The sequence below is a fragment of the Scaptodrosophila lebanonensis genome, unplaced genomic scaffold (genome assembly GCF_003285725.1).
Source record: "Scaptodrosophila lebanonensis strain 11010-0011.00,11010-0021.00 unplaced genomic scaffold, SlebRS2 tig00000053-arrow-pilon, whole genome shotgun sequence".
In the NCBI taxonomy this organism is placed as follows: domain Eukaryota; kingdom Metazoa; phylum Arthropoda; class Insecta; order Diptera; family Drosophilidae; genus Scaptodrosophila; species Scaptodrosophila lebanonensis.
Window position 1 is genome coordinate 9,065,438 of NW_022060548.1, and position 25,979 is coordinate 9,091,416.

At 40.2% G+C, this 25,979-nt stretch overlaps 5 protein-coding genes across 5 annotated transcripts in view; 3 read left to right on the forward strand and 2 right to left on the reverse strand.

The window, feature by feature from the left end:
* The window catches only part of LOC115623645 (putative epidermal cell surface receptor), a 28,625-nt gene extending 27,548 nt beyond the window's left edge, over positions 1 to 1,077 (forward strand). Inside the window, 1 exon segment of the mRNA XM_030518091.1 lies at positions 125 to 1,077. Within this exon segment, the coding sequence (XP_030373951.1) occupies positions 125 to 357 (233 nt within the window). The 3' untranslated portion in view covers positions 358 to 1,077.
* Positions 1,078 to 2,151: 1,074 nt separating this feature from the next.
* Positions 2,152 to 4,307, reverse strand: LOC115623699 (protein SHQ1 homolog). The gene is made up of 3 exons (XM_030518175.1): positions 4,049 to 4,307; positions 3,586 to 3,979; positions 2,152 to 3,522 (listed from the first exon to the last, which is right to left on the reverse strand). Exons 1-3 carry the CDS (start codon positions 4,258 to 4,260, stop codon positions 2,407 to 2,409), a joined length of 1,722 nt encoding a protein of 573 aa, XP_030374035.1. The 5' UTR covers positions 4,261 to 4,307; the 3' UTR covers positions 2,152 to 2,406.
* Positions 4,308 to 5,793: 1,486 nt separating this feature from the next.
* On the forward strand, positions 5,794 to 6,952 carry LOC115623928 (photoreceptor-specific nuclear receptor). Its single transcript, XM_030518487.1, has 2 exons — positions 5,794 to 6,439; positions 6,741 to 6,952. Exons 1-2 carry the CDS (start codon positions 5,794 to 5,796, stop codon positions 6,950 to 6,952), a joined length of 858 nt encoding a protein of 285 aa, XP_030374347.1.
* A 194-nt stretch (positions 6,953 to 7,146) lies between these two features.
* On the forward strand, positions 7,147 to 9,547 carry LOC115623810 (pre-mRNA 3'-end-processing factor FIP1). The gene is made up of 3 exons (XM_030518354.1): positions 7,147 to 8,607; positions 8,675 to 8,892; positions 8,953 to 9,547. Exons 1-3 carry the CDS (start codon positions 7,200 to 7,202, stop codon positions 9,430 to 9,432), a joined length of 2,106 nt encoding a protein of 701 aa, XP_030374214.1. The 5' UTR covers positions 7,147 to 7,199; the 3' UTR covers positions 9,433 to 9,547.
* Positions 9,548 to 13,712: 4,165 nt separating this feature from the next.
* LOC115623929 overlaps positions 13,713 to 25,979 on the reverse strand; it is a 79,888-nt gene continuing 67,621 nt past the window's right edge. Inside the window, exons 8-15 of the mRNA XM_030518488.1 lie at positions 17,500 to 17,590; positions 16,410 to 17,434; positions 16,176 to 16,352; positions 15,735 to 15,927; positions 15,411 to 15,675; positions 15,168 to 15,345; positions 15,013 to 15,024; positions 13,713 to 14,934 (exon numbers count right to left, since the gene is read on the reverse strand). Coding sequence (XP_030374348.1) covers positions 13,713 to 14,934; positions 15,013 to 15,024; positions 15,168 to 15,345; positions 15,411 to 15,675; positions 15,735 to 15,927; positions 16,176 to 16,352; positions 16,410 to 17,434; positions 17,500 to 17,590 — 3,163 coding nt within the window. The remainder of the gene's footprint in view (positions 14,935 to 15,012; positions 15,025 to 15,167; positions 15,346 to 15,410; positions 15,676 to 15,734; positions 15,928 to 16,175; positions 16,353 to 16,409; positions 17,435 to 17,499; positions 17,591 to 25,979) is intronic.

A 25,979-nucleotide genomic window follows, 5' to 3' on the forward strand; every position in this document is an offset into this window, starting at 1 on the left:
CATATTGTACATATTCTGAACTTGTCGGCGTAGTTTTGTTTTGTGTATTGCTTGAATAATTGGCATTACACTTTTTCATTTTTGCGCTCTCTCTAATCCCTTTCCTTCTCTTTTGACGACTCAGGAAAACTTTTAACAGCGGGCACAGATCAACCGGTTGGCGACTACTATGGTCCGCTTGTTGTGGTCTCTGTTGTGGCCGCGTTGGCGATTATGTCAACGCTTGTGCTGTTGCTGATCATCACTAGGAGGCGTGTCCATCAAACGGCATCCATCACGCCCCCGCGCAAGAGCGACGCTGCTTACGACAATCCATCGTACAAAGTTGAAATTCAGCAGGAGACGATGAGTATGTAACAGGCCGCTGTTATGTTAATTAACATACGCACTCACTGTTAAATGCTTGCAGATCTGTAACAGCGCTGACATACCAACAACAACAGAAGGCAATGATGATAATGATGTTGAGATGAAGATAATGATGATTGGGCAAAACTCAAACTTAAAACTAGTTTAAAATTGTGTTGTAAATATTTAAAAACAAAAAAGAACTCAAACTCAGTGCGGTTAATGGAAAATCGTGAACAATGTTGGATTACGTATTTTTTGGTTCAACCAGAGAGTGAAAGAAATTTGTCAAAGCCATGTTAAATGTGTATTTTTTGTATGCAAAGCGCTTAGCATGTGTTGTACGTAGTTTGTAAGTAAATTGTCCAAAACATAAGAAAATAAGCGAAAAAAAGGAAACAGAAACTCAATTTTTGTTAAACAATTTTGTGTTGTATATAAAAAGTAGGAATTCAATTCGGTAATTGGCCGCCATTTGGGTGTGAATTGATTTGCGCAATTTCTATTTAGCAGTTTCTAATAATTAGTTAGTTAACTTGTAAATTTTAGCTTTACATACTTATTAATTTATAGGCGAGCGAGCAGCACGACTAACAACAGCAACAACAGCCGCAACAACAATGAGAGCCGCACACTTAAATAACAGTCCATAAATATTTAAATTAGCTTTTAAATGTAATGAGATATGCATATAAAAATAATAAACGTACATATAAAGTATATACCTAATACTTGTATCTTATCCTGACTGATTGGGGCTATAATAGCACATTTCTTTTATTAACATAGAAACTGAGTTTCAAGTCGATCCCGTTTGAAAAAAATCAAATTAAATTCAACAAATTCGCTCGCAACGTTGATAAGGCTTTCAGTCGAACACAAATGAACAGCAAATACACAGCTGGCAGGGATTTAAATTATGAGTGAACATAAAATGGCGGGATGATCCTAAGAGAGCATTACGAAATCTGGATATTTTCATATTGGTTGCCTTTCAAATGTAAACAAAAGCAGCTGGAGGAAAGATAGCTGCATGATCCGAACTCCAATGCCCCGGGAATGTAAGTAGGGATGCACCAAATCGCCAAATACCAGGTGTTTAGGGAATATTTCTTATGCAAATCAGAACTGCGTTTATTGGGCACAAAATCGTAAGATTTTCTATTGGATGCATGTGGAGAGTAAGCAAAAATCTGCTGCAACGACTCATTTCCTGTCATTGTTTGCCTTTAAAAAACATGGCCGTATGTCCGTTTCGGGCTATTACTAAATAACAGCAGGCATTCGGTTAATTATGTTTACATAGGAAGATGTTAAAGAATATTTTCAGCTATACTTATCCCTGGTGAATACCAGCCCATACTTAGTTCGCTTAGTCAAATTATCAAGTACTTAAATAAAAGAAGATAAAGGTTTTTATTGTATGTTACAAAAATATATATTTACTTGTATATATATTTGCCGTTAATTCTATGACATTTATACAACTTGAACTCCAGTTAACTAAGTTTTAGATGACTTCACCGTTTTGTTTTTTATGCTGTTTACATACCTCCTCTCGTTTACATTTCATAATTAATTTCTTTTTGTTTCGTTTGCCTTGCAATGCAGCACCAACAACAATATTTACAAGATACACATCTAGAGTTTGCAGTGCAGAGAATTCAAAATTCCACTTTAAATCATGTAATTTAAATGCTTAAATTCATAATTTATATATATATATATATAAATAGAAGCATGTGTGTGTATATATATAAAAAAAACAAAATTATTTGCCAATGCTTGGAGTTGACGTTAAAATTATTGTACATTTTAAAATAATTATATTTTAAATATGGTAGAGTTTCTGATTTTTGTGTTAATTTACATTTACATTTGCGTTTTGCTTTTGCATAAAAGTAATCACTGTTTAGCCTCCGTTCTTTGACATTAAGTTTGTTGGTTGGTTGGTTGATTGATTGGTTAGGTAATGGTTGATGGTTTTTCTTAGACAAGGCAACAACTATAATATTAACAATAGGAGCAATAGCATTAACGATTTTCATTTCAATTAAACTACTTTGTGCTCGCGCTGGCAGCAGTCTCGCTATTGCTATTACTATTGCTGCACTGCTCAATGACGCTGTTGCCTTCGGCTTCGCTGGTTGTAGTTGTTGAGGAATTGCTATCGTCGATATCCTCATCCTCGTCGTCTTGCTCCGACGAGGACTCATCGTCGACTGCATAGACACTCTCGTTTTCAATTAGGCGCATGTCCATGCTATCGAAGGAGTCGGTTATAACGCTATCATCATCTGTCGTTGTCTCATCATCCTGGCCCGATGTGTCGTTGTCCATGTCGTCACCGGAGGGATGTGACGAGTCGTTGCCCGCATCCAGACGCATTTCTTGCATCAGCTCTCTTATCAATTCAGTCTCAATTTCCGAAACGCCGAGCTCTACATGCCGTTTTCCCACATCCATAAGCACGTTCTTCACGTTACGCGCTAACAGACGCAAATGCTCATCGCTGGTGGCCGGATTGGATAAATAGCGTATATAGTCCTCTAGATAGTAGGTGTTATAGTTATCGTGACTCGGTTCACTGGTGGAGAACTGTTGGTGTGTGAGCAGCATTTGATTTAGAAGCCAATTGCGACTCCCCTTCAACACCTCAATCGCATCCCGCACGCACTGACGGCCCAACTCGAAGTTTCTGTAGAGCGGATAGGTTATGACTCGACGCAGGAATGCCACCAGCACATCCTTATAATTGTCGAACTGCTCGAAATAGCAGAAGAGCGGACAGAGGATGCTGCGTGTCCAGCCCGATTCACAGGTGGGCTCATTGTTAGTGGTGCGGACATCGTAGCAAATGGCCAATATAATGCTGATGAGGCCGCAGTCGATTTCGTTTTGCATTTGGCGAGTAATTGTGATTGGCGACTGTTCGGAGTCGTAAACACAGAGATTGTGCAGCAGATGCGCCTGCTCTTGTGTCATGGAGGTCTCATAGATTTTGGGCTTGTAGCGTTGCGGATTCTGATGGCCGGGCGGCACCTGCAGCTCCACAAAGTTCAGCTTGTATTGCTCGCGTGAAAAGCGTTTCATCTCGTCCGTAATACGCTCCAAGCGACGCTGCACGGGACTTAGGCGATAAGGCTCCGGTACACGGCAGGTGACCTTGTCCAGCTATTGGAAGGGAAAAGCTCATTTTTTTTTATATTTTCAACGACAGACAAATGAATTTCGTACCTCGCAGGATTGCAGCGGGCCGCTGTATTTACTGGCATAGCCGTAATTAAAGTTACTGGTCAGCTTGTAGAAACGGTCCTGGCCATCAATTTGCAGTTGGCACTGTTCAGTGATGCGTTTTAGTTTCCATTCCTGTACCAGCGGAGCGTTTTCCTGCAGCGTCTCCGCCAGCGGGGTCATGTGCAAGAAATTGGCAATGTACTCCTTTCGCATAGTCTTTGGTTTGGCTGCTATTGCATTGGCGCTGCCGCCGACGCCGCCAGCGGCCCCGCCTCCCGCATTGGCAGTGGGCGGGGAGCAGGGTATGTTCAGCTGATAACAATTATCAACGGTGGAAAAGTTTATGTTCAGCGTTTTCAGCTCCTTTATGTCAAATGCGCGGCGGCTATGGAATCTGCACGCACATTACAATTATTATAACAAACAACATGCAATAAGTATTATATATATTATATCCACTCACTTGTGTAGCTTGTATGCATAAAAGTACAAATCATTGTCATCTATAAAAACATCGCAGTTCCTTATGCGATCCAAAAGCATGCTGATGTTGGCTTCCGTTTCTGGCGGAGTGGCTGGCGTGCCCGTGTCCGGTTTTTCCTTGGCATTTGAAAGTGGTATCACAATGCTGCACATATTTCCTAGATAACTGTGTGTAACCTGTCCAGTCAGCATTATTTTACAATTTTTAACGCAAATTTGATTTGTAAATAGACTTGTAAATTAGAGGTGAGCAATATTTATGTGCCTGTCACTGGTTCGCTGTGCTGACAAATTCACAAATCACACCCAGTGATAAAATAATAATTACATCACAAACGCAAAATTTCACAGTTATTACAGTTGCTGCCAGCCCTGGTTGCAACAGTTATAAAAACAAAATCATTGCAATTCCATTTGAAAATGAATTTGCACAAATCACAAATATAAAAATATGAATCACGATTGAAGACTTAATACAATATGTTTTTTAAAGCAACAATAAACATAATTTAATAAAGAGGTTACAAGACAGTTCTAAAACTGTTTTCTTGAATACCGCGATTAAATATAGTTTTCAATAGACTTTAAGGGAAACGGTGGGAATGAGCGATAAGAGTAATAGATTGCAATTGCAGATATATAGTAGGACAACACTGCATGCTTATTACTGTGAATGTTATTTTTTGAATTGAGCGGGAAAAAGTTTTCAAATATTCCCATTGAATGAAATAATACATGAAATAATCTTAAGAGAGTTGACATGATATAAGAGTTTATAATTTTCGAACACTTCTCTTACATAATTAAATAGTTTAATTATTTTTGAAGAAATATAAGAGTTTTAAATTATTTGAATTAGTTAGTATACTTTTATAGCTTACTAAATGTATTATGTGCCATTTTTATAATTTATTATTAATTTATAATTATAATTAATAAATTTTTTTTTTCAATTTCATTTTTATTTTAAGATTTGTTGTAAAGTAAATTAAATATAATAATTGTAAATTGTTTAAATTAATTGCTTACACCCATTACTGTATTAAAGCATTATGGAATATTGTAAAGAAATTGGCATTTTATTATAAGAAATAAGACAACAATTGAATTATTCAACTGCATTCAAATTTTGTGTCGTTACATAAATAATAAAATAAAATAATATAATATACTTATAACATATAAAAATAATTATTTAACAATAATAAGCAAAAGTTTAAAATATTGATTTATAAATGATTTCATTTAGAAAGTATTGTACACATTAAAGCATTTTGTTTGATTGCAGTAAATAATAATAATAAGTAATAATAATTGAACATTTGACTGACCCATCAACGCCCAAATCATCCCCCCACCCAGCAACCCCTAATTGTGGGCTTACGGGACGCGTACCTTTCTTTACACAAAGCGTCAGAGCGTCGAAGGACCTCAGAAGTGGTCGACCAATCATAGAGCAAAACAATGATTGTTTACAAATTGTTAACACATTTGCGGCCAAAGCGTTGTCACCTCTGACATGTTACGCCCAAAGTTCGTGCTGTTGTGGGTGTGGAAATCGCTAAATAAATAAAAACTACAAATCATGTGGAAACACAATGCACATCGAGTAGTTTGAAGTGCTTTTGATTTGCATATCATTTGTGGCCAATATTGCTTGCAAGGCTATAAAAGTGGCGAGGACTCTGTGCTAGCCGCTCATTTCACTTGAACTCTCTAGTTAGTATGTCGCTTGTAAGTCCAACGGCGGTACTTTATAGCGCCTGTCGGGTGTGTGGGGATCAGAGTTCGGGGAAACACTATGGAGTATCCTGCTGTGACGGCTGCTCCTGCTTTTTCAAGCGAAGTGTCCGCAAAGGCACTGGGTATGCCTGCATAGCCGTCAAGGGGAACTGCATTGTCGATAAGGCCAGAAGGAATTGGTGCCCTTACTGCCGCTTCCGGCGTTGCCTGGCCGTGGGAATGAATACGGCTGCCGTTCAGGAGGAGCGTGGACCGCGGAATCTACAGCCCGCCGCCAGTGGCAGCAATGGACGCGTGCAGGCGCTGGTCACGCCCACAGCCTTGCATCCTACTGCCGGCCACACCTTGCCCTTTCAGATACTCGCCCAGATCCTGGTCGCCTGTCTGCGTCAAGCCAAGTGCAATGAGCAGTTTCGGCTGCTAGAAAGAGCCCAGCAGGACGCCATTCTGCATGTGGTGTGGAGCGAGTGCTTTGTGCTGCGCGCCTCCCACTGGTCCCTGGACATCAAGTCCTTGATCGAGTCCTGTGGAGATGTGCAGCTGAAGCGTCTGATAGCCGAGGCGCAAGAATTGCGAGCAGATGTTCTTGAATTAAACTTTCTCGAGACGCTCATACTGTGCCGCAAAGGTGAGTTGGAAAAAAATTCAATATTATATTATATTCAATATATTATGATGATTAAAGGAAATAACTTCAACAAAAATTTAATATTTTAAATACCCAAAAATATTTTATATAAAAACTACAACAAATAATTAAAAACATATTACAATAAAGCATAAACAATTGCTTTAAATTGTATTTTTCTTTATTTGCTTTTATTTGTTTTTAACCGTAGAGAGATTATATTTACAATGCATTTTAAAATTTAGTTAGCAGCAGTCAATTCTGCGTAATTACAATTATCCTTTTTGAACCAATATTGTAGAGCTTGCACTGAGCCCGGAATACGCGATGGTGCTGGAGGCAGCCGGAAATGGAGCTTTGGCCTCGCTGGCTCGTTATACGCTGCAGCAATCGAATTGGTTGCGTTTCGGGCAACTGCTTTTGGGTTTGCGACAGCTGTGTCTGCGTCGCTTTGATTGTGTGCTTTCCTATATGTTTCGCACGGTGGTTAGAGATATTTTAAAAACGCTATAAACGCAATAAAACACTTTAATAATATTGCTGCATTTTTATTGAAAAATGAAGTTTAAAAAGAAATGAAAAATGCGCGGTAACTATCCGCTTTACGGCGAATGGCAGGTGAACAGCTGTGCGGCCACTTGTGTTCCATGTCAAGCATTTCGCTAGTGAACGCCGTGGAAACGGAACACCGCGTCAATTTTGTTGTCTGCAGAAGTTGACAAGTTTTCGTATTTAAATTAAAGATATAATTTAGCACAAAATGGCGGATGACACCAACGAAGATAGCTGGCTATATGGCAGCTCGAATCCCGACTCTACAACCAATGAGCCACCCACGGAGGCGCAGCAGACAGCAACAGCCATCGAGCACGAGGCTTTGGCTTTGGCCGCCGTGACCGGCGAACAACCAGATGCGTTGGGTACTTTTCCAAAAGATGAGGTGCCGGACTATGTGGAGTTTGATGATCCCGCACAGGAAATGGAGGAGGACGACGCGGTGGCACTGGGTGGCACGTTACCGGATACAACGGATGGCAACTCGCGTGCGTCTCGTGTCGATGGTGATGAGGGCAGCTGTGGTGCAAGGACAGCTGAGGGCGAGGAGGAGGAGGAGCAGCAGGAGGATGAGGAAATGACGGACGCGGGCGGGGATGAAGGCATGGCGGGAACGCGCAAAGAGCGTACGGCATCAGGTTCCGATGAGGACGACGATGATGATTCCGATGATGACATAAATGTGGTAATTGGTGACATTAAATCTGCCCCAAGCACGTACAACATTAAGCAGCGCCCTAACTTGCTGGTGGGCGCATCAGCGGCGGACAAGGCTAAGCCCGCGGGCCAGGGTGGCAAGTTCAGTATCGAGGATTTTGAGGGCGCCGGCACCATAAACGGGGTGGCTGTGCACGAGTTCAGCATAGATTCGCTAGAGGAGAAGCCGTGGCGCAAGCCTGGCGCGGATATAACGGATTACTTCAATTACGGTTTCAACGAGGAGACGTGGCGCGCCTATTGCGAGCGTCAGAAACGATTCCGTGTGGTGGAGAGCGGCGTTGGGCTCGCCAGTCTAACACAAAATGTCAATCAGAGTGCACAAATGGGACCGCCGGACGGTAATGGACCGCCCGGCATGGGTCCCAACATGCATCACAATCAGATCACCAGCATAGGCGAGGGTTCCATGCAAATGCCGCCGCCTGGCATGCCACCACCAGGCATGATGCAACAGCCCCCTCGCATGGGCATGGGAATGATGCAACGACCGCCACGGCCCATCATGACAACAACGGGGGCCAAGGAGAATGCCATACAAGTGATGACGGCCGAGTGTCGCGAATATTCGCGCGCGCAATTGACTCCAAACTTCCCACCGCCCGGCGCCGCCGATGAGGTCTTCTCCTACGAGCCGGAACCCTTCGACTATGGCTATGAGCCCACGCAGGAGTCCCAGTGGGGTAATGACAATCCCGGCTGGGTGCCCACAGGCATCAAAGAGCTCACCCCAGGACCCAGTCACATGCAGCAGCCACCGCCACAATTGTCCGGCCCACCGGGCATGCCGCCGCAAATAATCGGTCCGCCGCCACAAATTGGACCACCACCTCAGCTACGCGGACACGCGCCACCGGGCATGATGCCACCGAACATGCGCATGCCACCCAACATGAGTAAGTGCAGCCAATGGAGAAAGATTTCATTTACTTTTTTGTATTAAATTGTGAATCTTCCGTTCAGATATGGGTCCTCCGCCGGGCATGCCTGGCATCATGATGGGACCCAATGGACCGCCGCCACAGATGCGAATGGGCATGGGGCCACCCCAACGCATGCCTATGGGCGGCAATGGCAGCAATATGCCTCCCACTTCCCAATCCAGTAGCGAACGTGGCAACTACGATGACGAACGTGAGCGGCGGCGGCGTGAAAAGGACAAACAAATGAAAAAAGAGCAGGTGAGCAAAGAATTCCATCTATTTCCTATATTTAAAATAACTTGTTCCTCCATCTAATAGTTGCGCAAGGATTTCATTGATATGTTGCGGGAGCGGCACGATATTGAGCGGCACACACGCTGGTACGATATAAAGAAAAAATTCGAGGCGGATCCACGCTATCGCGCCTTGGACTCGGCATATCGCGAGGAATACTTTGAGGACTACTTGCACATGCTCAAGGAGGAGAAGCGCAAGGATCGCGACCAAAAGGAGCAGCGCGATCGTGATAGGCAGCGTGACAAAGAACGCGATAAGGAGCGTGAAAAGGACCGCAGCGAACGGGACAAAGATAAGGACAAGGAGAAGGATAAGGAGCGTAGCAGCTCGCGGCGAGAGGGTCGGTCCAGATCGCGCGACAAGTCCAGTCGCCGCAAATCGAAATCTCGCGAAAAGGAGCGCAGCGAACGGAGCAGCAAACAAGGGAGCAGCTCCGCATCCTCGTCCAGTCGCAGTGACAAAAAGAAATCGCATCGCAAGGACAAGGAGGAGGAGGAATAGCATTTTCACAGATACTATATGGAAGATGATCGGGCAGGCGATGAATGACTTCAATCTAGAAGTCACTGCAAAAATACTTCCAATAAACGAAAAGTTAAATCCATGCCACCCATAACTTGAACGGGCGATTGTTTCATTTTTATAAGTTATATAAATATTGGAAAAAAAATGTTTAAGTTGTGCTGTTTTTCAGCTGGGGAAGAAGTCCGTGCTTTAACTTTTGATTTAAGCTTTTTGCTACATTTCTTTAAATTTCAATTGTTTGTTTGCAGCGTTTCAACCGTAGAATTTAAAGCTCAATCATGAAAGCCACACATAATCCCCATTCAATGGCCTTATTATCTGTTAAAAATGGGCCGACATTGCACGCTCTCATTGCCACTTATTATTTATGTAAAAGCCATAAAATCAGTGCATTAATTGAATAATTCGATTCGTTTCAGTCGACTACGCAATACCCAATACATCAGTCGAAAGGAGATTTTAACAGCACGGTCATTCGCACTTTCACTCACAGTTCTGTAAAATTCGGATAGGTTTTAGTGTAAAAGTGTCATCAGGGTTTTCTTGAAAGGAAAGAAAGTCTAAAAAAAGCTTCAACAATATGCCAAATAAATCAAATAAACTCGTATTGCCGTGCGATTCATAGGGCTTAGAAGTATTTATAAAATTTGGTGGATGTGGGTTCCACTGTTTCCGAAATCCAAGCGTTCATACAGACGGACAGATGAACGGACGAACAAACATAATTAAGCGGATTCACGTGTCTTGACATGCTAAACACACTTTATGGGGTCGGAGATGCTTCTTTCTGTTACATACTTTGCACAAACTTAATATATCTTTTTTCCATCGGGTACAGGGTGTAAAAATAGTCTTCGAGAAGTTGAGAAAAGGGTTCCTTAAATCGTATTTGAGAGAGGTTAAAAGATACGCGTGGCTTTTGAGACATACTTACGCTAAACAAGTTGGAAAAAGAGTTTATTAAATAGTATGTATTTCGAGGTGTTTTGAGAAAAGATAGAAGCTTTTAGTGGTCGTGTATTAGTAGGGTATCGAAAACCGCAACGTATGCTTGACCGCCACGGTAAGTGCCGCCACAATATTTGATCAGGTAGTATGAATTCTACTTTTTTTAACTTCATCAGACGACAGCCGTTTTTATGTTCGATTTAAAACAACAACCATTTAATATTAAGTTTATGCATTTATTTATTTGTATTCAGTTGAGTTTTTTATCCCATTTCATATTTGTTTTCAATTTTTTCTTTCTGGTTGCCATTTGGCCCGACGCCTATAAATATGCAATGGAATGAAGTTAAACAATAGTTGAGGTCGAATGGCTTGCGCCTGTAAATTAAATAAATAAATAGCTGAATGCATGTACAACCACAGAGGAGGCATGTTAATTAAAATCAGGCTTATGCATAAGTGTTTGTGGGTATTTTAAATGCCAGAAGTGAAGTGCTGAATATTTCATATGGTTTGGCTATGAAATAATTGACATTTTTCTTTTTTGTTGCCATGAAGTGAAGAAATTAAATGAAATTATAGGCGGGAAGTGATGGCGATTGTTCTTAAAAATCTAATCTTAGGCATATTATAAAAGTTGGGTTTGGTAACTACAAAGTTTGTTGGCTTCAATACAAGTGATAATTTTATTTGATCATATTTTTATTTTTCGATTTAAATATCAACATTAAGTTTTATTTTGTTTTGGCTTTACGTTGAGAATCTTTGAAACGGTTTCGATTTTTATTTATCGCTTACATTAGGGACTGATATTGGTTTTAGGTGTCTGTTTATTTAGAATATTTTCTACTCATGAATATTAGACACACACAGTATTTTTTTTTTTTTTTTTTTTTTTTTTTTTTTTTGATTTCTTGACTGCATTTTATAAAAATTTTGGAAATACTTTCAAATATCGCAGCCGAAAAGTCAGTGATTTGCACACTTATATAAATGTGGATAGATAAAAAAATGAATCACTGTGAATCAGTGACCGAAACGCGCCTGAATTTGATATAACTGATCAGTTTTACACTTAGTTATGCACTTGCCATGCTCTTACTATATAAATACTTGTATGTATATATGTATAGGTATAGACAATGATTACAACTATTTTACTGTAGGTATAATATCCCTCAATTATTTCTCTGTTCGCGATTCTTATACGTTTTTCTCTCATTTAGTTTATCATTATTTATCAATAAATAGCAACGATTGTCTTTAGAAAACTAAATTCATGTACGCCCTTCTTATCTGTAGTATAATAATAATAGGTATTTAATTCTTATAGTTCCGTTTAATAATACATAACGTTTCCATATACGAGTATACAAACACATATATGTATGTATGTGGAATAATTCTCTTTAATTCAAAAGGAACTTTAATTATTACATTTATAATTGAAAACGCATACTTCGTAGAACCCAGAAACAGCCAGTTTAATACGATATTTTTTTTATACATATATGTATGTATATTTATTTCGTTTACACTTATTTGTGGCATCAATGGAAGTCAGTACAAAAAAGGTTCACTGCTTTTTTTCTTTTGATTTTAGGCATGCATTTCAGATTATTTTTAAAACTAAGTTGGAATTTAAACTACACACAATGAGAGAAATATTTAATAGTATGTCCTTATGACACTAGACTTGGGACTTAATTTGAAGAAACTATTGCAATTTTAGAATCGCACAGCAATTACAAACTCCTTAAACTTTTATTTAGTATAAAAGAGGTAACATCTTTTGACAACAGTATTGCACTATTTGGGTTTTTATTTGTTTTTAAATTTCGTTCTTCTCGCTTTCACTCTTATAACTTGTAGTCTATTTAATAGTCTAGTGTCGTCACAAGAATGTAAAACCTTTGAGAATAGTGTTAGAATACCATATAAAAAATTTACTAGTTAATGCTTTGTTCGCCTATTGAACCCCTTGGCTTTCTATTTGGCACATAACAAGAGATAAGAGAAAATGGTACTTTATGAAAAGCCTATCTTGTGTAAGATTAACTGAATTGATGCCTCAGACTTTAAAATTGAAATGAAGCAAAGGATAAGTTGCACTTCAAATTAATAGACTAAAGAAATTAATGAATGTTTAAAATTAATTGTTTAAAAATCGATTTTGGGCTTCGCAGATTCAAGTCCTAGCACATGTTTTCGTTAACTATAATATTTCAAGTGTTACTTTTTTTAGCAAACATTTTAATGATATTTAAAAAAAACTATCTAAGGAATGACTTCTTAAAATATATTCACATTAAAAATTGACATAACTAGAAATAAATAAATTATAAATAAATTTAATATTTTAAAAACAATTAAAGAAAAATAAATGATAGTAAAGGTTAAAGTTTTGAGGAAAAAATCTGTTATTCTGTTTGACTAGACTTGCGTCATGTTGTGAATTTCTTCGAAAACAAAACAAGTTTAATAAACTTAATAAAATCTTGAAAATATTGTTTTTGGAAACCTTAATATCTTTATGCAATCTTTTCGAAAATCAGTTTTTATCTTCCGATATGAAAGTCAGTTGTATTCTAAAGGGAATAAATAATATTCCAGCAAAGTATATATAGAACTTAATTACCTTTTAAGAAAGGAAAAACTCTATGAAAATCAACAAATTCTAAGCGATCATATCGACATTTTGTAGAGTTTTTAGAAAAAAAATTTCACTAAAAATGGTTGCGAACTACAGACAAAAATATATATTTAAAATATATATTTTAAGCAAACAGATATAACGTGAACATTTTCTTGTTTTCTCAAAACAAAGTCACTAGAAATGTTTGTAGCTCAATTTTAAATTAAGTGAGAATGTTACGAGTAGTTTCAAATTGCAAATCTATTGAAAAGTTTGTAAATATGTGTAGCTTATAAAATGTGTGGCAAGTATGTATTATGCATTTTATGTTCCACATATCCAACATTGCGTTTGCAAACATTAACTTTTAAACGGTTTTTTGGTTTTTTATAAACTCTGCACTCTAGATTTGAACTAAATTGTACTTCATATTGCTGCTGGAACCAAGTTTTCTTACCCCGAGGTACTGACTTTGCTTTTTAGCGACATCACATCACAAACACACACTCACACACTCTTAATTCACACCTCATTCACACCCCAAGATAAACAGCCACACAGATAATTTCGTAATTCATTCATTCAAGTGTAGCGAAGGGCAACTTTTTAAAAGTGACCTTCGACCTAAAGCTTTTCAAATTGCCGGCCCACACCCATTCCCTTAAATTGTGCCCTATCTGCTCAGCAGGGTCTCCACATTCAATGTCAGCTCTGGCGCCCGATGCATCTGCTCCGGTTCCTCATTATTGTTGGCATTGGCATTGGCATTGGAATTGACGGTTACTGGAAGAGGGGGAGGTGCGTTCGCATTCGGATTGGCATTGCGGGGCAGCGGCGAGGCCTCCGAGGTGAGGGACATGGTGGCGCGAAAGGCGTGCAGACCGTTGAGTGTGCGTGACGGTGCCGGTGAAGTGGGTGCGGAGAGCATGGGCGGTGAGGTGGCGCTGAGGCGCGTGCTCATGGCAAGTGGTGGAGGAACCGGCGGCGATTGCGCTTCAAGTGTTGACGGGGGACTGCGATTTAGATTGCTGTCTAGACTGCTGTGATGCTGCGAGGATGCTGGCGATAGCGGTATCTCTTCAATCTTCTCCAGATCCTGCGTGATCGAGGTAGAGTTCTGTTTGTGGGCGCGCGTCAACGTTGTCTTCGGACTGCGCACTGTTTCATGAATCATGGGTATGTCTAGCGTCGACGACTTCGTTGCATTATGCACCAAAGCCTGGTAGTTGGCCTGCAGTGAGGTCTGATGATGCTGCTCCAGCTTCGATTGCTGATCATCCCGATCGAGACTGAATTGACGTCTCAGCAGACGACTGGAGCCGGGCTTGCTATCAAACTTAGCCGTACTGCCGCTGTGGGAGCAACCTCCGCTGCCCGGTCCGTTGGCGCCACTGCCAGCACCGCCGGCACTACTATAGAGGTACTTGCCATCGTAGAATTGCGTCAGATTGCTTTCGCTGGGACTGAGGCATTTGTAGTGGTTATACGGGGAGCTGAGATCCATAATCTCCTCGATTTTCTTATACAGACGGGAGCTGGAACCACCCGTCGAGTTGGGCAAACGATTAAAACTGTTCGGATTGAGGAGATTGTCGGGCGTCAGTTCGGAAAGTTTTCGCGACTGCGGACTCGTGCTTGGCGTTTTCGTAGGAAACTCTGGACAGAGCGTAGGATTCGGACTGATCGTGTTTGTCGAATTCGAATCTAATGAGTAGGAATTGGGGAAATTGCTGGAGCAGACGTCTACATTGGTCGGTGGCGTTATTTCAACTTTCACCTCCACAGACTCGCCGGCGAGCGACGAGGATTGTGAGGAGGAGGGATTGGTGCTCGTACGTGATTTATTGGCCTGCGCCTTAAGCGTTATGGAGTTGCGAATTAGCGACTCATCCAGTCTGTGAAAAGTCAAGATTTATCATAAAAAATGTTTAATACGAATAAGAAAAGTAATGCTAGAGGTTTTCAGCACCTACCCATGTGACTCCCTGAAGGCGGGCAGTGAAAAATTTAAAAAATAAATTCACAAGATTATATAAGATTTTTCAGTTAACTTGGAAGTAATTGTGCTGTGGTTGAGGCCTTTGTTTTTGTTTTCTATTACTAGTTAATCATTTGTTGAGGAACTCACCCAATTGGCGGTGGGGCAGGCAGCTGTTTATCAAAGCCTTTTTTGCCCAAGAGCCAGAAGGTGTTCATCATGCCCTTGCCCTTGATGTCAATCAAGCCGCGCGGCTCAATGGCATAACCACCGCGAGCCTCTAGACGATCCCGCGTCTCCTGCGACATGTGAATGCGCCACGAGGAGCCTATTTAAAGGAAATGTAGCTTTTATGTAGCAGACGTTGTTTTAGAGAAATTGCGAGCAACTCACCTGTCGACTCCATTCTAGATGCCGTATTCACGGTGTCCCCAAACAGACAATATCGAGGCATGGTCAGACCCACCACTCCAGCACAGCAAGGACCCGTATGTAGTCCGATGCGCAGTTGGAGCGGCACTCCCGGCAAATGCTTCACATTGAAGCGTCCACTCTGATGCAGCAGATCCAAGGCCATGGTAGCGATCTGCTCGGCGTGATCGGGAATTTTGACTGGCACGCCACTGACCACCATATAGGCGTCGCCAATAGTTTCGACCTGCGAGCACAGAATCTTTGTTCAGACGAAACGCCTACTGGCTTGGGCCATTCACTCACCTTATACACATTATAGGCGTTAATGGTGGCATCGAATATGGTATAGAGATCGTTCAGTAGGTCCACCACCTGCACGGGACTGCAGTGTGCGGCAATTGTTGTAAAACCAACAATGTCGCTAAAGTAGATGGTCACATCGGAAAACTCCTCGGGATCCACAGCCAAGCCCATTTTTAGTTTTTCGGCAACGGAGCTGTGGCAAATGCGTAAGTAGATTATATATTACATTATTATATAGAGATATAGGTATCTAGCCAGCTACCGTCTGGCATTTTTCCTCTGCTAGGAATATTCACGTATATAGTATAATATCTGTTTGATCTGTAGATTTCATTTCTAAGTTTAATCAATAACCGGCCAGAGAAGGTTCTTAGAAGGATTTTCTACATTTTGGGACTAGTATTTCTTATTATATGGCTCTGGGAGCTGAACAGTTCTTACCTTGGCAACATGCGATTTAAAAGCTGCTCAGTCTTCTTTCTTTCAATGTCCAATTGTTCGGTGCGCTCGCGTATGAGTTCCTCTAAATTGTTGGAGTATTTCTCCAGCATTTGAAACATTGTGTCCACAAAATTGACCTTGCGGCCATGATTGAGCATCTTAAAGCGCTCGTAAACGCTAAAAGAGAGCTGAGTCAGAACCCCCATTCGGTCCTTGGTAATGCGGTCTACTTACGAATTGAAATCGGGTCGCATTTCCGGCTGTTCGGCCCAACATTGACGCATGATGTTGATGGCTTCCGGGGGCGCAGCACCTTTTGATACCGAAGGGCGTATCAGTGGAGGTGGTTTCTTGATTTTGGCAATAATTTCTTCAGGCGAGAGCGAGAGCATGCAGTATGGTTCGCCGCGAACCACAACCTCCTGCATAATGATGCCAAAGGAGTAGACATCGCCCAGCTGAGTGCCCAGCATGACTCGGCTATGGTGGTGATGATGTTGTTGCTGAGACTTCATGGTTCTGAGTAGCTCTGGGGCCGTCCAGAGCAGCTCTTTGGCGCTACGCGGCACTGGTGGTAGACACTGGGACTCATAGAAGGAGGTCAGACCGTAGTCGGTGATTTTGAGAACCCAGCGCGCGTCCACGACGCAATTCCGAGAAGTCAGAGTGCCATGAACCCGCAGGGGCGAGGCGTGCAGATAACGCATGCCACGCACCAAATCCGTCAGCAGGCTTAGACGGAAGGACCAATCCAATTTGATTTCGTCCATAATGAGAACATCCTGCAGAGAGCCACGTGAGCAATAATCGAAAACCATGGCTGTGCGATTGGGATCCGATAGCCAGCCAATTAAAGGATTTATGTTCTCATGTCGTAGTCCGTGTGCTATCACCAATAAGTCCATTGCCTTTGACCGCAACTCCGTGGAACCGTTCATCGGTATTTCCTTTAGCTGCACCAAATCCCCATTATACCGCGCCCGCATATCCAGGTGAGCGGGCTTATGGCGTGCCAAGCTGCCAGCGGCTGAGGCGCTCTTTCCAGCCACCTTCACTGTGGTCGTGGCTACGGCGGTGGTGGTGGTGCTGCTGGTGGCTGCGTTGCTGGTAACTGCCGGTGCTCCCGGAATAACAAATCCTAGATTCTTCAGTGAGCCTATTGAGCCCTTCAGTAAGTCCGGCTTATCCACCTCGGGACCGCCGAATTCCTGCAATTGCTGCAGCCAGCAGCAGAGCATAGCCTCAATGCCCTCATCCACCTGAAAGTTTTGTTTATGACTTGGATATGTCGGAGAAAAAAGGACTTAGGACTCAGGATACTTACACGCCGCGAATCGACGGGAAATACAAAGTCACTCGCCGAGAGCACAATCTTGTTGGGCCCCTTTGAGAGGCGTTGGCGTAGCAAGTAGTTTCTGGGAATTAAATGAGAGAAGAGAGTTATTAAGTTAGCTTCTAAAGATATGGGAATGATAGCAAAATACAATAAATTGCTACTCAATTATATATTATTTCATTTATGTTGTAACTTTTTATTTTCCACGAGTCGGACTTAAAACAAAAACTTTCATTTCATTCGCGTTAATTTTGAGTTTTCGCGGCATTAGTTATCGAGGCGCGACTGTACTTCCGCTGCCACAGCAACATGCCTTTGCATGCACAGTTAAACTTATTATCGTTCTCCTTCTGCGCTCACCTCTTCGAAACACGTTCACTTCAACATCCAGCCGCAAAAACTTTGACCATACAAACAGAAGAGAACAGCCGCTTAAACGGTACTCGTGTAAATTAAGCTCAATTAACTGGTACATCAAATCTTGCACACTCATGGCTCCACTTCGGCACACTGACCTCCTTCCTGCTCCACTCTTGGGGGTCGCTTTTAGGAATATTGCATGTAATCCACAACCATTAACCCAAGCCACCTTTTCACCTGTGCCGCACACACACACACACACATACACACAGATAGTCGTTTACCATAAAAACTTTTTACTATCAACTAAGACTAGTATTACGAATACTTACAACTAGTTGCAGTGGCACGGTATAGTCCCCGCAGAGGGTAAAAACCGCAAATTCATGCAACAATTGTTATACCAGAACTTTGCCACGTGTTGTGGCATTGACGCACTGAGGAACTGAGACACATTAATGGACCGAAGGAGGACACCCACAGATGCCTTCGGCCAGGACAAAGTTGCGCCTTGCCATCATCGGCTTAAGGGCGCTCAACTCTTTAGCTACACGTGTATCCGCTGACCACAGCCCTCCAGCCCTCCGCTCCCCAGTAAGACTGCTCTGTTCATTCAGTATTTGTACAACTTTTCTATTTATGGCACACCTTTGGCTGTTGGGTCAACTATAAAAAAAAAGGAAACAACTTTTACATCTGCGTTAACCAGGCTGATAATCACGCAGACCCGCCCATTCCACTGAAATGCCTGAATAGCTGCGCGTGTGCGTCATCTTTTTGTCGGATACGGATAAGTAGTGTGAGAACCTGGCAGGACTCATTTTTCTAGCTTTCAAAGTTGAAATAATATTTATAATCTGCTCAGCGGCCCGCAGATGGGTTGCTCTTTATAATTAAATTAGAGGGAAGTCATTAAAATTGTTGGCTGACAATTCTATTTTCGTTACTGAACATATAGTATTAAGAGAATTATATTTTGTCTTCGATATTAAACAACAAAACCATTGAAATAAATAAAACAAAATCAATATAAATCACTTATAGTATATATTGCTTGTAGTTAGCAGTAAGCAGTTGGTAGGTTTTAGCTAATCTGATGTAAATAGTAACTAGCAAATTATTTATGGAAGTAGTAAATTATAACTAAAATGTGGCACCTGGGAAATAGTATTAATTAAGTAACTATAATAGTTAATAACTAAAACCGTTTTCTTTCATATTAAGCAAAAGTACCATTCAAATAAAAAACACCAATATAAATCACTTATATAATGTACTAGTAGTTAGCAGTAAGTAGTTAGTAGGTATTACCTAATCTGATGTAAATAGTAAGGAGCAAAAAATATATATAGCTGTTTTAAGTAATAACTAAAATGTGGTAACTAGTAAGTGATATTAATTAAGTAACTATAGTTAATAAATATTTAATAATTAATACTTACAAAATAGCAAGTAATTGACAGTTAGTAGTAAGCAGTTAGAAGTAAGTGGTAAGTAGCAAGCAGTAAGTAGTTACTGGTAAGTGGCAACTATTCAGTTGTAAATAGAGTAAATGGTAAGCAGATAGTGGCTGCTGGTAAATAAGAACCAGTTACTAATCACACACATTTATTTGCGAATTTAAATTGAATAGCGACTGTTACCTATTAAGTTGTAAATTCTAAGATAATCATAACAATCTAGTAAGTTAAGTAGTCACCATTCATTTATTTTTAAAGTTAAATTTAAAATTATTTAAGAGTGCCTATATTGAAAAAGTAACTGACTTTAGTGCCTTGTACCATCCTGCTGGTCCAATATATAGTATGTAGGAGTGTAAGTATGATGCTGGCAGAGCTGTGCTTCCTGTGTGTTGTTTAATTGTTAGTTGGCCGCAGCGCGTGCCTGGGTTTTGTTTTTTTTTTTTTTTTTTTTTTGCATCCGGACACGCTAATTAAAAGTTCATGAATTGCAGTTAACCAGAGGCGCTACAGTTTTTTGTTGTTAGTGCAAAGTTTTTGATTGTTGCGGTTTAAAGTTGGGCGTGTAGTTGAAAATGCAAATTGTTTTTTTTAGGTGTATTGAATTTTAAAATAAAGTTAATGAGCCGTTGCCATTATATAAATATATATTTATTCACTTAGAGGCTGTTTGCTGATGTCAAACAGTTAATGATTTGTTTAACCACACTTGACATGTTTTGTGGCTATCACACATACACACACACACACATACACCCACACACATGCACATTGCATGTCATATAAAATGTCAAACCAGAGTCAACCTTTTGTCTTGCCCTCCTCCTGGGTGCGTGTGTGTGTGTGTGTGTTTGCCGTAACTTTTGCTACGCTTTGATGAATGTAATTAATTAAATGCTTGTTTTAATGTCAGCCCATTCTACCCCTCCCCCCTATCACTCAGTGTGTGTGTGTGTGTTTGCGGTCATAACTTATATGTGGTCTGTATTGATTTTCTGTAAATGATTTCAATGCCACCACAACCACAAACCCACCGATTCCAGTTCGACATCAACTGCAGTGATAAATATATGTCAGTTGTTATATAAATACATACATATGTATACACATATTTGTTTGCAATATGCAAATCATCCTTTGCTGTGTTAGCGCAAAACAAATTGAGTTAACTGAGGGCTAGATTGTGATTAGCATTTGGCATGTTGACGGCGTTTTTGTTTGCCAGCAGCTGTCAATTTTGTTAAACAGTTTACGGGCAATCCTTTCTTCATTTGTTATCATTACTTATAATAGCCTACTGTCGTTAGAGCATCTTGTTTTGATTATATTTAGAACTGCTTGAGTGTTTTACAATATATTTTAATTAAATTGTGCTGCTTTTGTGTTCATGATAGTGAAGCTCAACTGCTTCCAGCTTAATAATTAATTTTGTGGCAGCAGCAAGGAAATTATTCGAGCACTTCACTCATTTGTTTATAAAGCTGCAGCTAATATATCAGCTTTATTTATAATGCAAATAGCATGTAATATAAATTATACTATTGTATATATTACTAGAATAAATGAATATTGTTAATACAATTTTGTATTTATATTTATTTTTTTGCTAGTAGAGAATAGTTTTAGAAGTACTAGAAATAAAATGACATTGAGCTTAAGCTATGATCCACCTACTCTAGCTGACTTCTGCTTATTGAGTCCTATCCAACCTATTAAGTGCAATGCCTGTCAACTATATTTAATTTAAAAGCTAACGAGCATGTTAAATGAGTTGTAATTTTGTTGTAATTTGGCTGTAATGCGATATCATAAAAAACGAACTTAGTTAAAATGCGTAATTGAACTGTTTCTGTAATTAACAACAGCAATTATCCAACCTTAATTTTTGGAAATCTACACCATATTATCCTAATTGTGTGGACATTGATATCTGCGCACAGAAAACATTCGATTCGCAACTTTAATATCTTAAAACGCAACTCAGTTTTGTATCCACAATAAGACTCACGTGCTTTTTCGAATTTATAGAATTTATGGCAGTCTGGTTGGCTCTAATCTTTGCACGTGCCCAATGGCACACTCACCTAATCAAATTAAAAGCCACATTTAATTATGCGGCACACAAAAAACAACAACCAAAGTTGCGGGAGAATCTCGCATGAAATTTGTGTGCGCGGCCATTAGACAAAGTGCCTGAAAAGCCTGAGCTCGAAAAACGAAGCGAAAATTTCAATGAGAATTGCCACGCGCAAAATATTTTATGCTCCAGTCAATGGCCGGCTTTAAAATGGCCAAAGATAGCCCTTTATTTGGGACCCAAAGTCGAAATGTGCCTTGGAAAACTTGCTAATTGATTGCTTCCCACTGCCTAGGGCGAAGGATTAATAAGGGGGTGTGGAAGGGGGAATGGGGGAGGTACTCAAGCGTGGGTTCAAATCTTAATTATGCCACAAAATAAGCAAATAGACATAAAATATTTTGGTGGGTTATCCTCAAAACCAAATACGACTGCAAATTAAATCAAATATGCGAATGGCGTTGGCAATCAAGTTTGGCGGGGAGTCCAATAAAAGTGAAATTTATGGAAAATTGGAAATTGGAAGAAAAAAATTTTGTATTTTAGTGAAAATGTTTAGTTGAATAAATTGATTAAAATTGATTACACAAGGACTGTCAGCATATAAAAATATATTTACAACGTGGTTTTGATGTGCATGGAAATCATATGAACACTAATCTATTTAAAAAAAATATATATATATTAAGCCACACAGAATATAATTATCAATTTAGCTGGCCCGTGTCAGCAATCAGTCTATAAAATAATAAGTGGTGCCACGAAAATACGTCAGATATCGATTCATCGCAAATGTCATCATTGTGCGGAATTTTATAAGATTCTCACACAAACATGAGTTCAAAAAAATAAATTTAATATATTAATAAAGTATAATATATCGTTTACGTATCATATAATAACCCACACGCCATGTACATTAATACAACGAGAGAAGTTATTAAGGATTTCATAATTAAATCGATACCAAAATTTCGACAAGAAAAATGTCAGTTCCGATTTTTTTTTAATCGAGTAAAATCTTGATTTCAGACTGTTTTAATCTTGTTTCGGCTTAACCTGATATTTTATTTAAAAACTATGTTAGTATGAATGTATGAACCCCGACAACTTTTAAATCTGAACAGATAGGTACATCAAACTTGGCGTGTAGACTTATATTATGCATATGCAGAGCAAGTTTATTATAAGCCATACATAGCCTCAGTATTTTATGCAATATTACCGATCGGTGGAATCATCATTTTTAGTTGGTTAACGTCTTTGCTTATGAAGATATCTGAAGCAGTATTTATATATTTTTATATGCTATTTATAGTAAGTGGCTCATGATATTCTAAAGCCCGCCCTATCAGGTTTTCTTATTCATTGATGTGATCCCAAAATTCGATGAAAGATATTTTCATGACACCATTGAATAGCTCAATTTCCCAAAACGTTAGTTTGTTTTTAATAACTCCATTCTTGTTTAGAAATTCTCTAATCTTAACAATTATCCACAAATATTCTGTACTGTTAATTGCCAAAAATGGTGCACGAGTTTTGAAATGTTTATGCAATTGAATTGGTTAATGAACTATAACATGCTTGTATTCATACATGTTTTTATTGTAAACGTCATCAACGAAAGCAGAAATTGATGGCTTACGTAAATAATAATGATTGTAATGACATCTATTTAAAGAGATTTGTACATTGCCTCCAACCAGAAGTTATTCAACTACAAGTACTACACGAGTTTCAACGCTATGGCTAGAAAGCTGATAATTTTGGCAGTGCTGCTGGTCTGGCTTGGAGCTGTAAGCCAGAATGTAATTATAGAAATTTAACAAATATTTGGAGCTCTGATAAGGTTTTCTTGAGTTCTATTTTAGCAAGCGGCTTTACTGAAATTCACAAATGCGGTCTGTGAGTCGTACAATAAATCGTGGGTTGTTATCGACCTCTGCCGACTGAAAGCAATCCAACGGAACAAGGTGAACGTGAATATTTTTCTTAACGTTCTTCATCCGGCCAACGATATTTTCCTAAGACTGCAATTGGTGAAGAAAGCAAATGGATAAAAGCCTTGGCTAATTGATTACACGATCGATGCTTGCCTATTTATGCGAAAGCGTAATCATCCGTATGTGAAATTAGCGTGGCTGATGCTTAAGGACTTTTCCTCGATCAATCATACCTGTCCCTATGAGGTAATTATAGTCTTTCGATATTGAATGCTTTTTAATTAATATTCTTGCTTAAAAATCGTATTTACAGGGCGTTAATTATTTGAAGGATTTTTATGTCAGCGCAGATGATTTTTTCATTCCACTTCCAACTGGGGATTATGGCTTCCTGTTGACTTGGATGTTCGATAAGAAACCCCAGTTTATTACAAATGTATACTTTTTATACAAAGAAGATCTGCTTAATGGTAAGGCGGGTCGCCGACATCGTTAGTTTTTTGGGAAAAGTACGTAGTAAAGCTATCAGATACTCTACATTGATGAGTCTATTACCACCCCATAAATAACTGCAATAATCGTATTGGAATTATAGGACATTATAAAATTATTTAAAAAAATCCATTTTGTTGCAATGAATGTAAGATGTTTATTATAAAAGGAATATTATATAGTATTATAATCCAATGTGGGATACGTTAAATACAACTGATTTAAAGGAATATATATATAGAATTACAAACTACAACGTTGACACACTGCTACGGACGAAACAACTTCTCTTTACGATGTTCTCAGCTCGACCTCTCTCTCACGACTCCACTGCTCTACTGTGTCTCTCCGTGCGGAAAAGGCAGGTTGGCAATACTCTTGTGTGTTGCCACCTTACATTCGGCCCTCCTGATCTTCGTCATCCGACCCGGATGACAACAGCTCCTCGTTTTCGACGAAATACTTCCACAGCTTAATGTTATCGCAGCTAGTTGCTGTGATACCTGGTCCTTCGACGTTTGCGTCTGCTTTCTTCACATCGTAGCGGCCATTTCGCTTAACCTTTACAATTTCGTAAGGGCCCAGAAATTCGCTTGCTAATTTCCGGCCCGCCACAAATTGTGTCCGCTTGATAGCGACGAGATCGCCCAACTTGTAGCCTTTCTCGCTACAGCGCCTCTTGTCGTAGTTTCGCTTGTAGTCCTGCTGTGCCTGCTGTATGTTGCGCTTAGCCTCTGCACGCAACTCTTCTCGCTCCTTGTTAAACACTTCGATTAACTCTTGGTTTAAGAGCTCCAGCAATCGATCATCAGCTTTGTTATGCATCTTGGTGCCAAATAATAGTTCAAATGGCGACGACTTTGTAGACATGTGTATGTGCGCGTTAATTGCCCTCTGCACACGGGGCACATACTTGAACCATCTTGCAGGTTCCTCATCTGACAGCTTCGCAATGATGGACAAAACGGAACGGTTCACCCTCTCGACTTGACCGTTGCCTCTCGCTACACCTGTTGTTGTCCAGACGTGCTCAACCATGTTTGCGTTTACAAACTCTTTAAACGGAATAGACGTGAAGGCGGCGCCCCTGTCGCTTATAATACGCCTCGGAAAACCAAAGATGCTCGCCCACTCCTTCAACTTTTTGATGACTTCTTCTTGGCCTGTTGACTTCGTAGGGAACAGCCAGACAAATTTGGAAAACGAATCGACGACCGCCAGGATGAACTTATACTGCTTTGATGTTGCATCCATAGGGCCTAGATGGTCGATGTGCAGCGTGTGAAGTGGTACATCACCCTTTTCAATACAGTTCATGAACCCTTCTCGTTTCGTTAGCTTTTTACTGTGAATTATACAACTTATGCAATTAGCAATAAACCTTGTTACCTTACCCTCCAGATGTGGGATAAAAAACTGCTGTTGAATATTATGCATCGTTTTGCGCACCGCAAAGTGACCCGACTCGTGAGCGTTCTTGATTACCTCACGCTCCATCAGCTTTGGGACGACCAGCAATTCGCTACCGTTGACTTCTTTAAATAGCAGCCCGCCTTTCATCTTATAGTTCTCGTATGGCCCAATTTGTAACAGCTTGACGACTGCTTGTAGTTGCTCATCATTTTCTTGTGCTTTCTTTAGTTGTACCGACAAAAGTGTTGATACCATAAACACATTTTGTGGGTAACGGCTTAGATGATCGACGTGTCTCATTTTTTCGGCTACACGGTGCTCCATATCGATACAAAAGTCTTGTAAATACAAAACCCACTGCGCGACTTCTCTCGGCATATCCTGCTTGCTCGTGGTCTGCTTAAAAGCGATGCAATCCGTCACCAGCTTAAACTGGACTCCCAGCAGATAATGGCGGAACTTTTTCAATGCCAAATATGCCGCCTTAACCTCCAGGACGTAACTATGCTGCTTCGACTCCGCTTGCGACGTTTTCTTGCTCCAATAGTAGATTGGATGGAGCCTTCCATTGAATGACTGCAGCAACACCGCTCCATAACCCTCTTTAGATGCGTCTGTATGTAACTCGGTGGGTGCTTCTCTGGCGTAAATATGCAAAACTGGTTCACTCGTAAGCATATTCTTCAACTGTTGCATGGACTCCAATTCCGCAGGACCAAT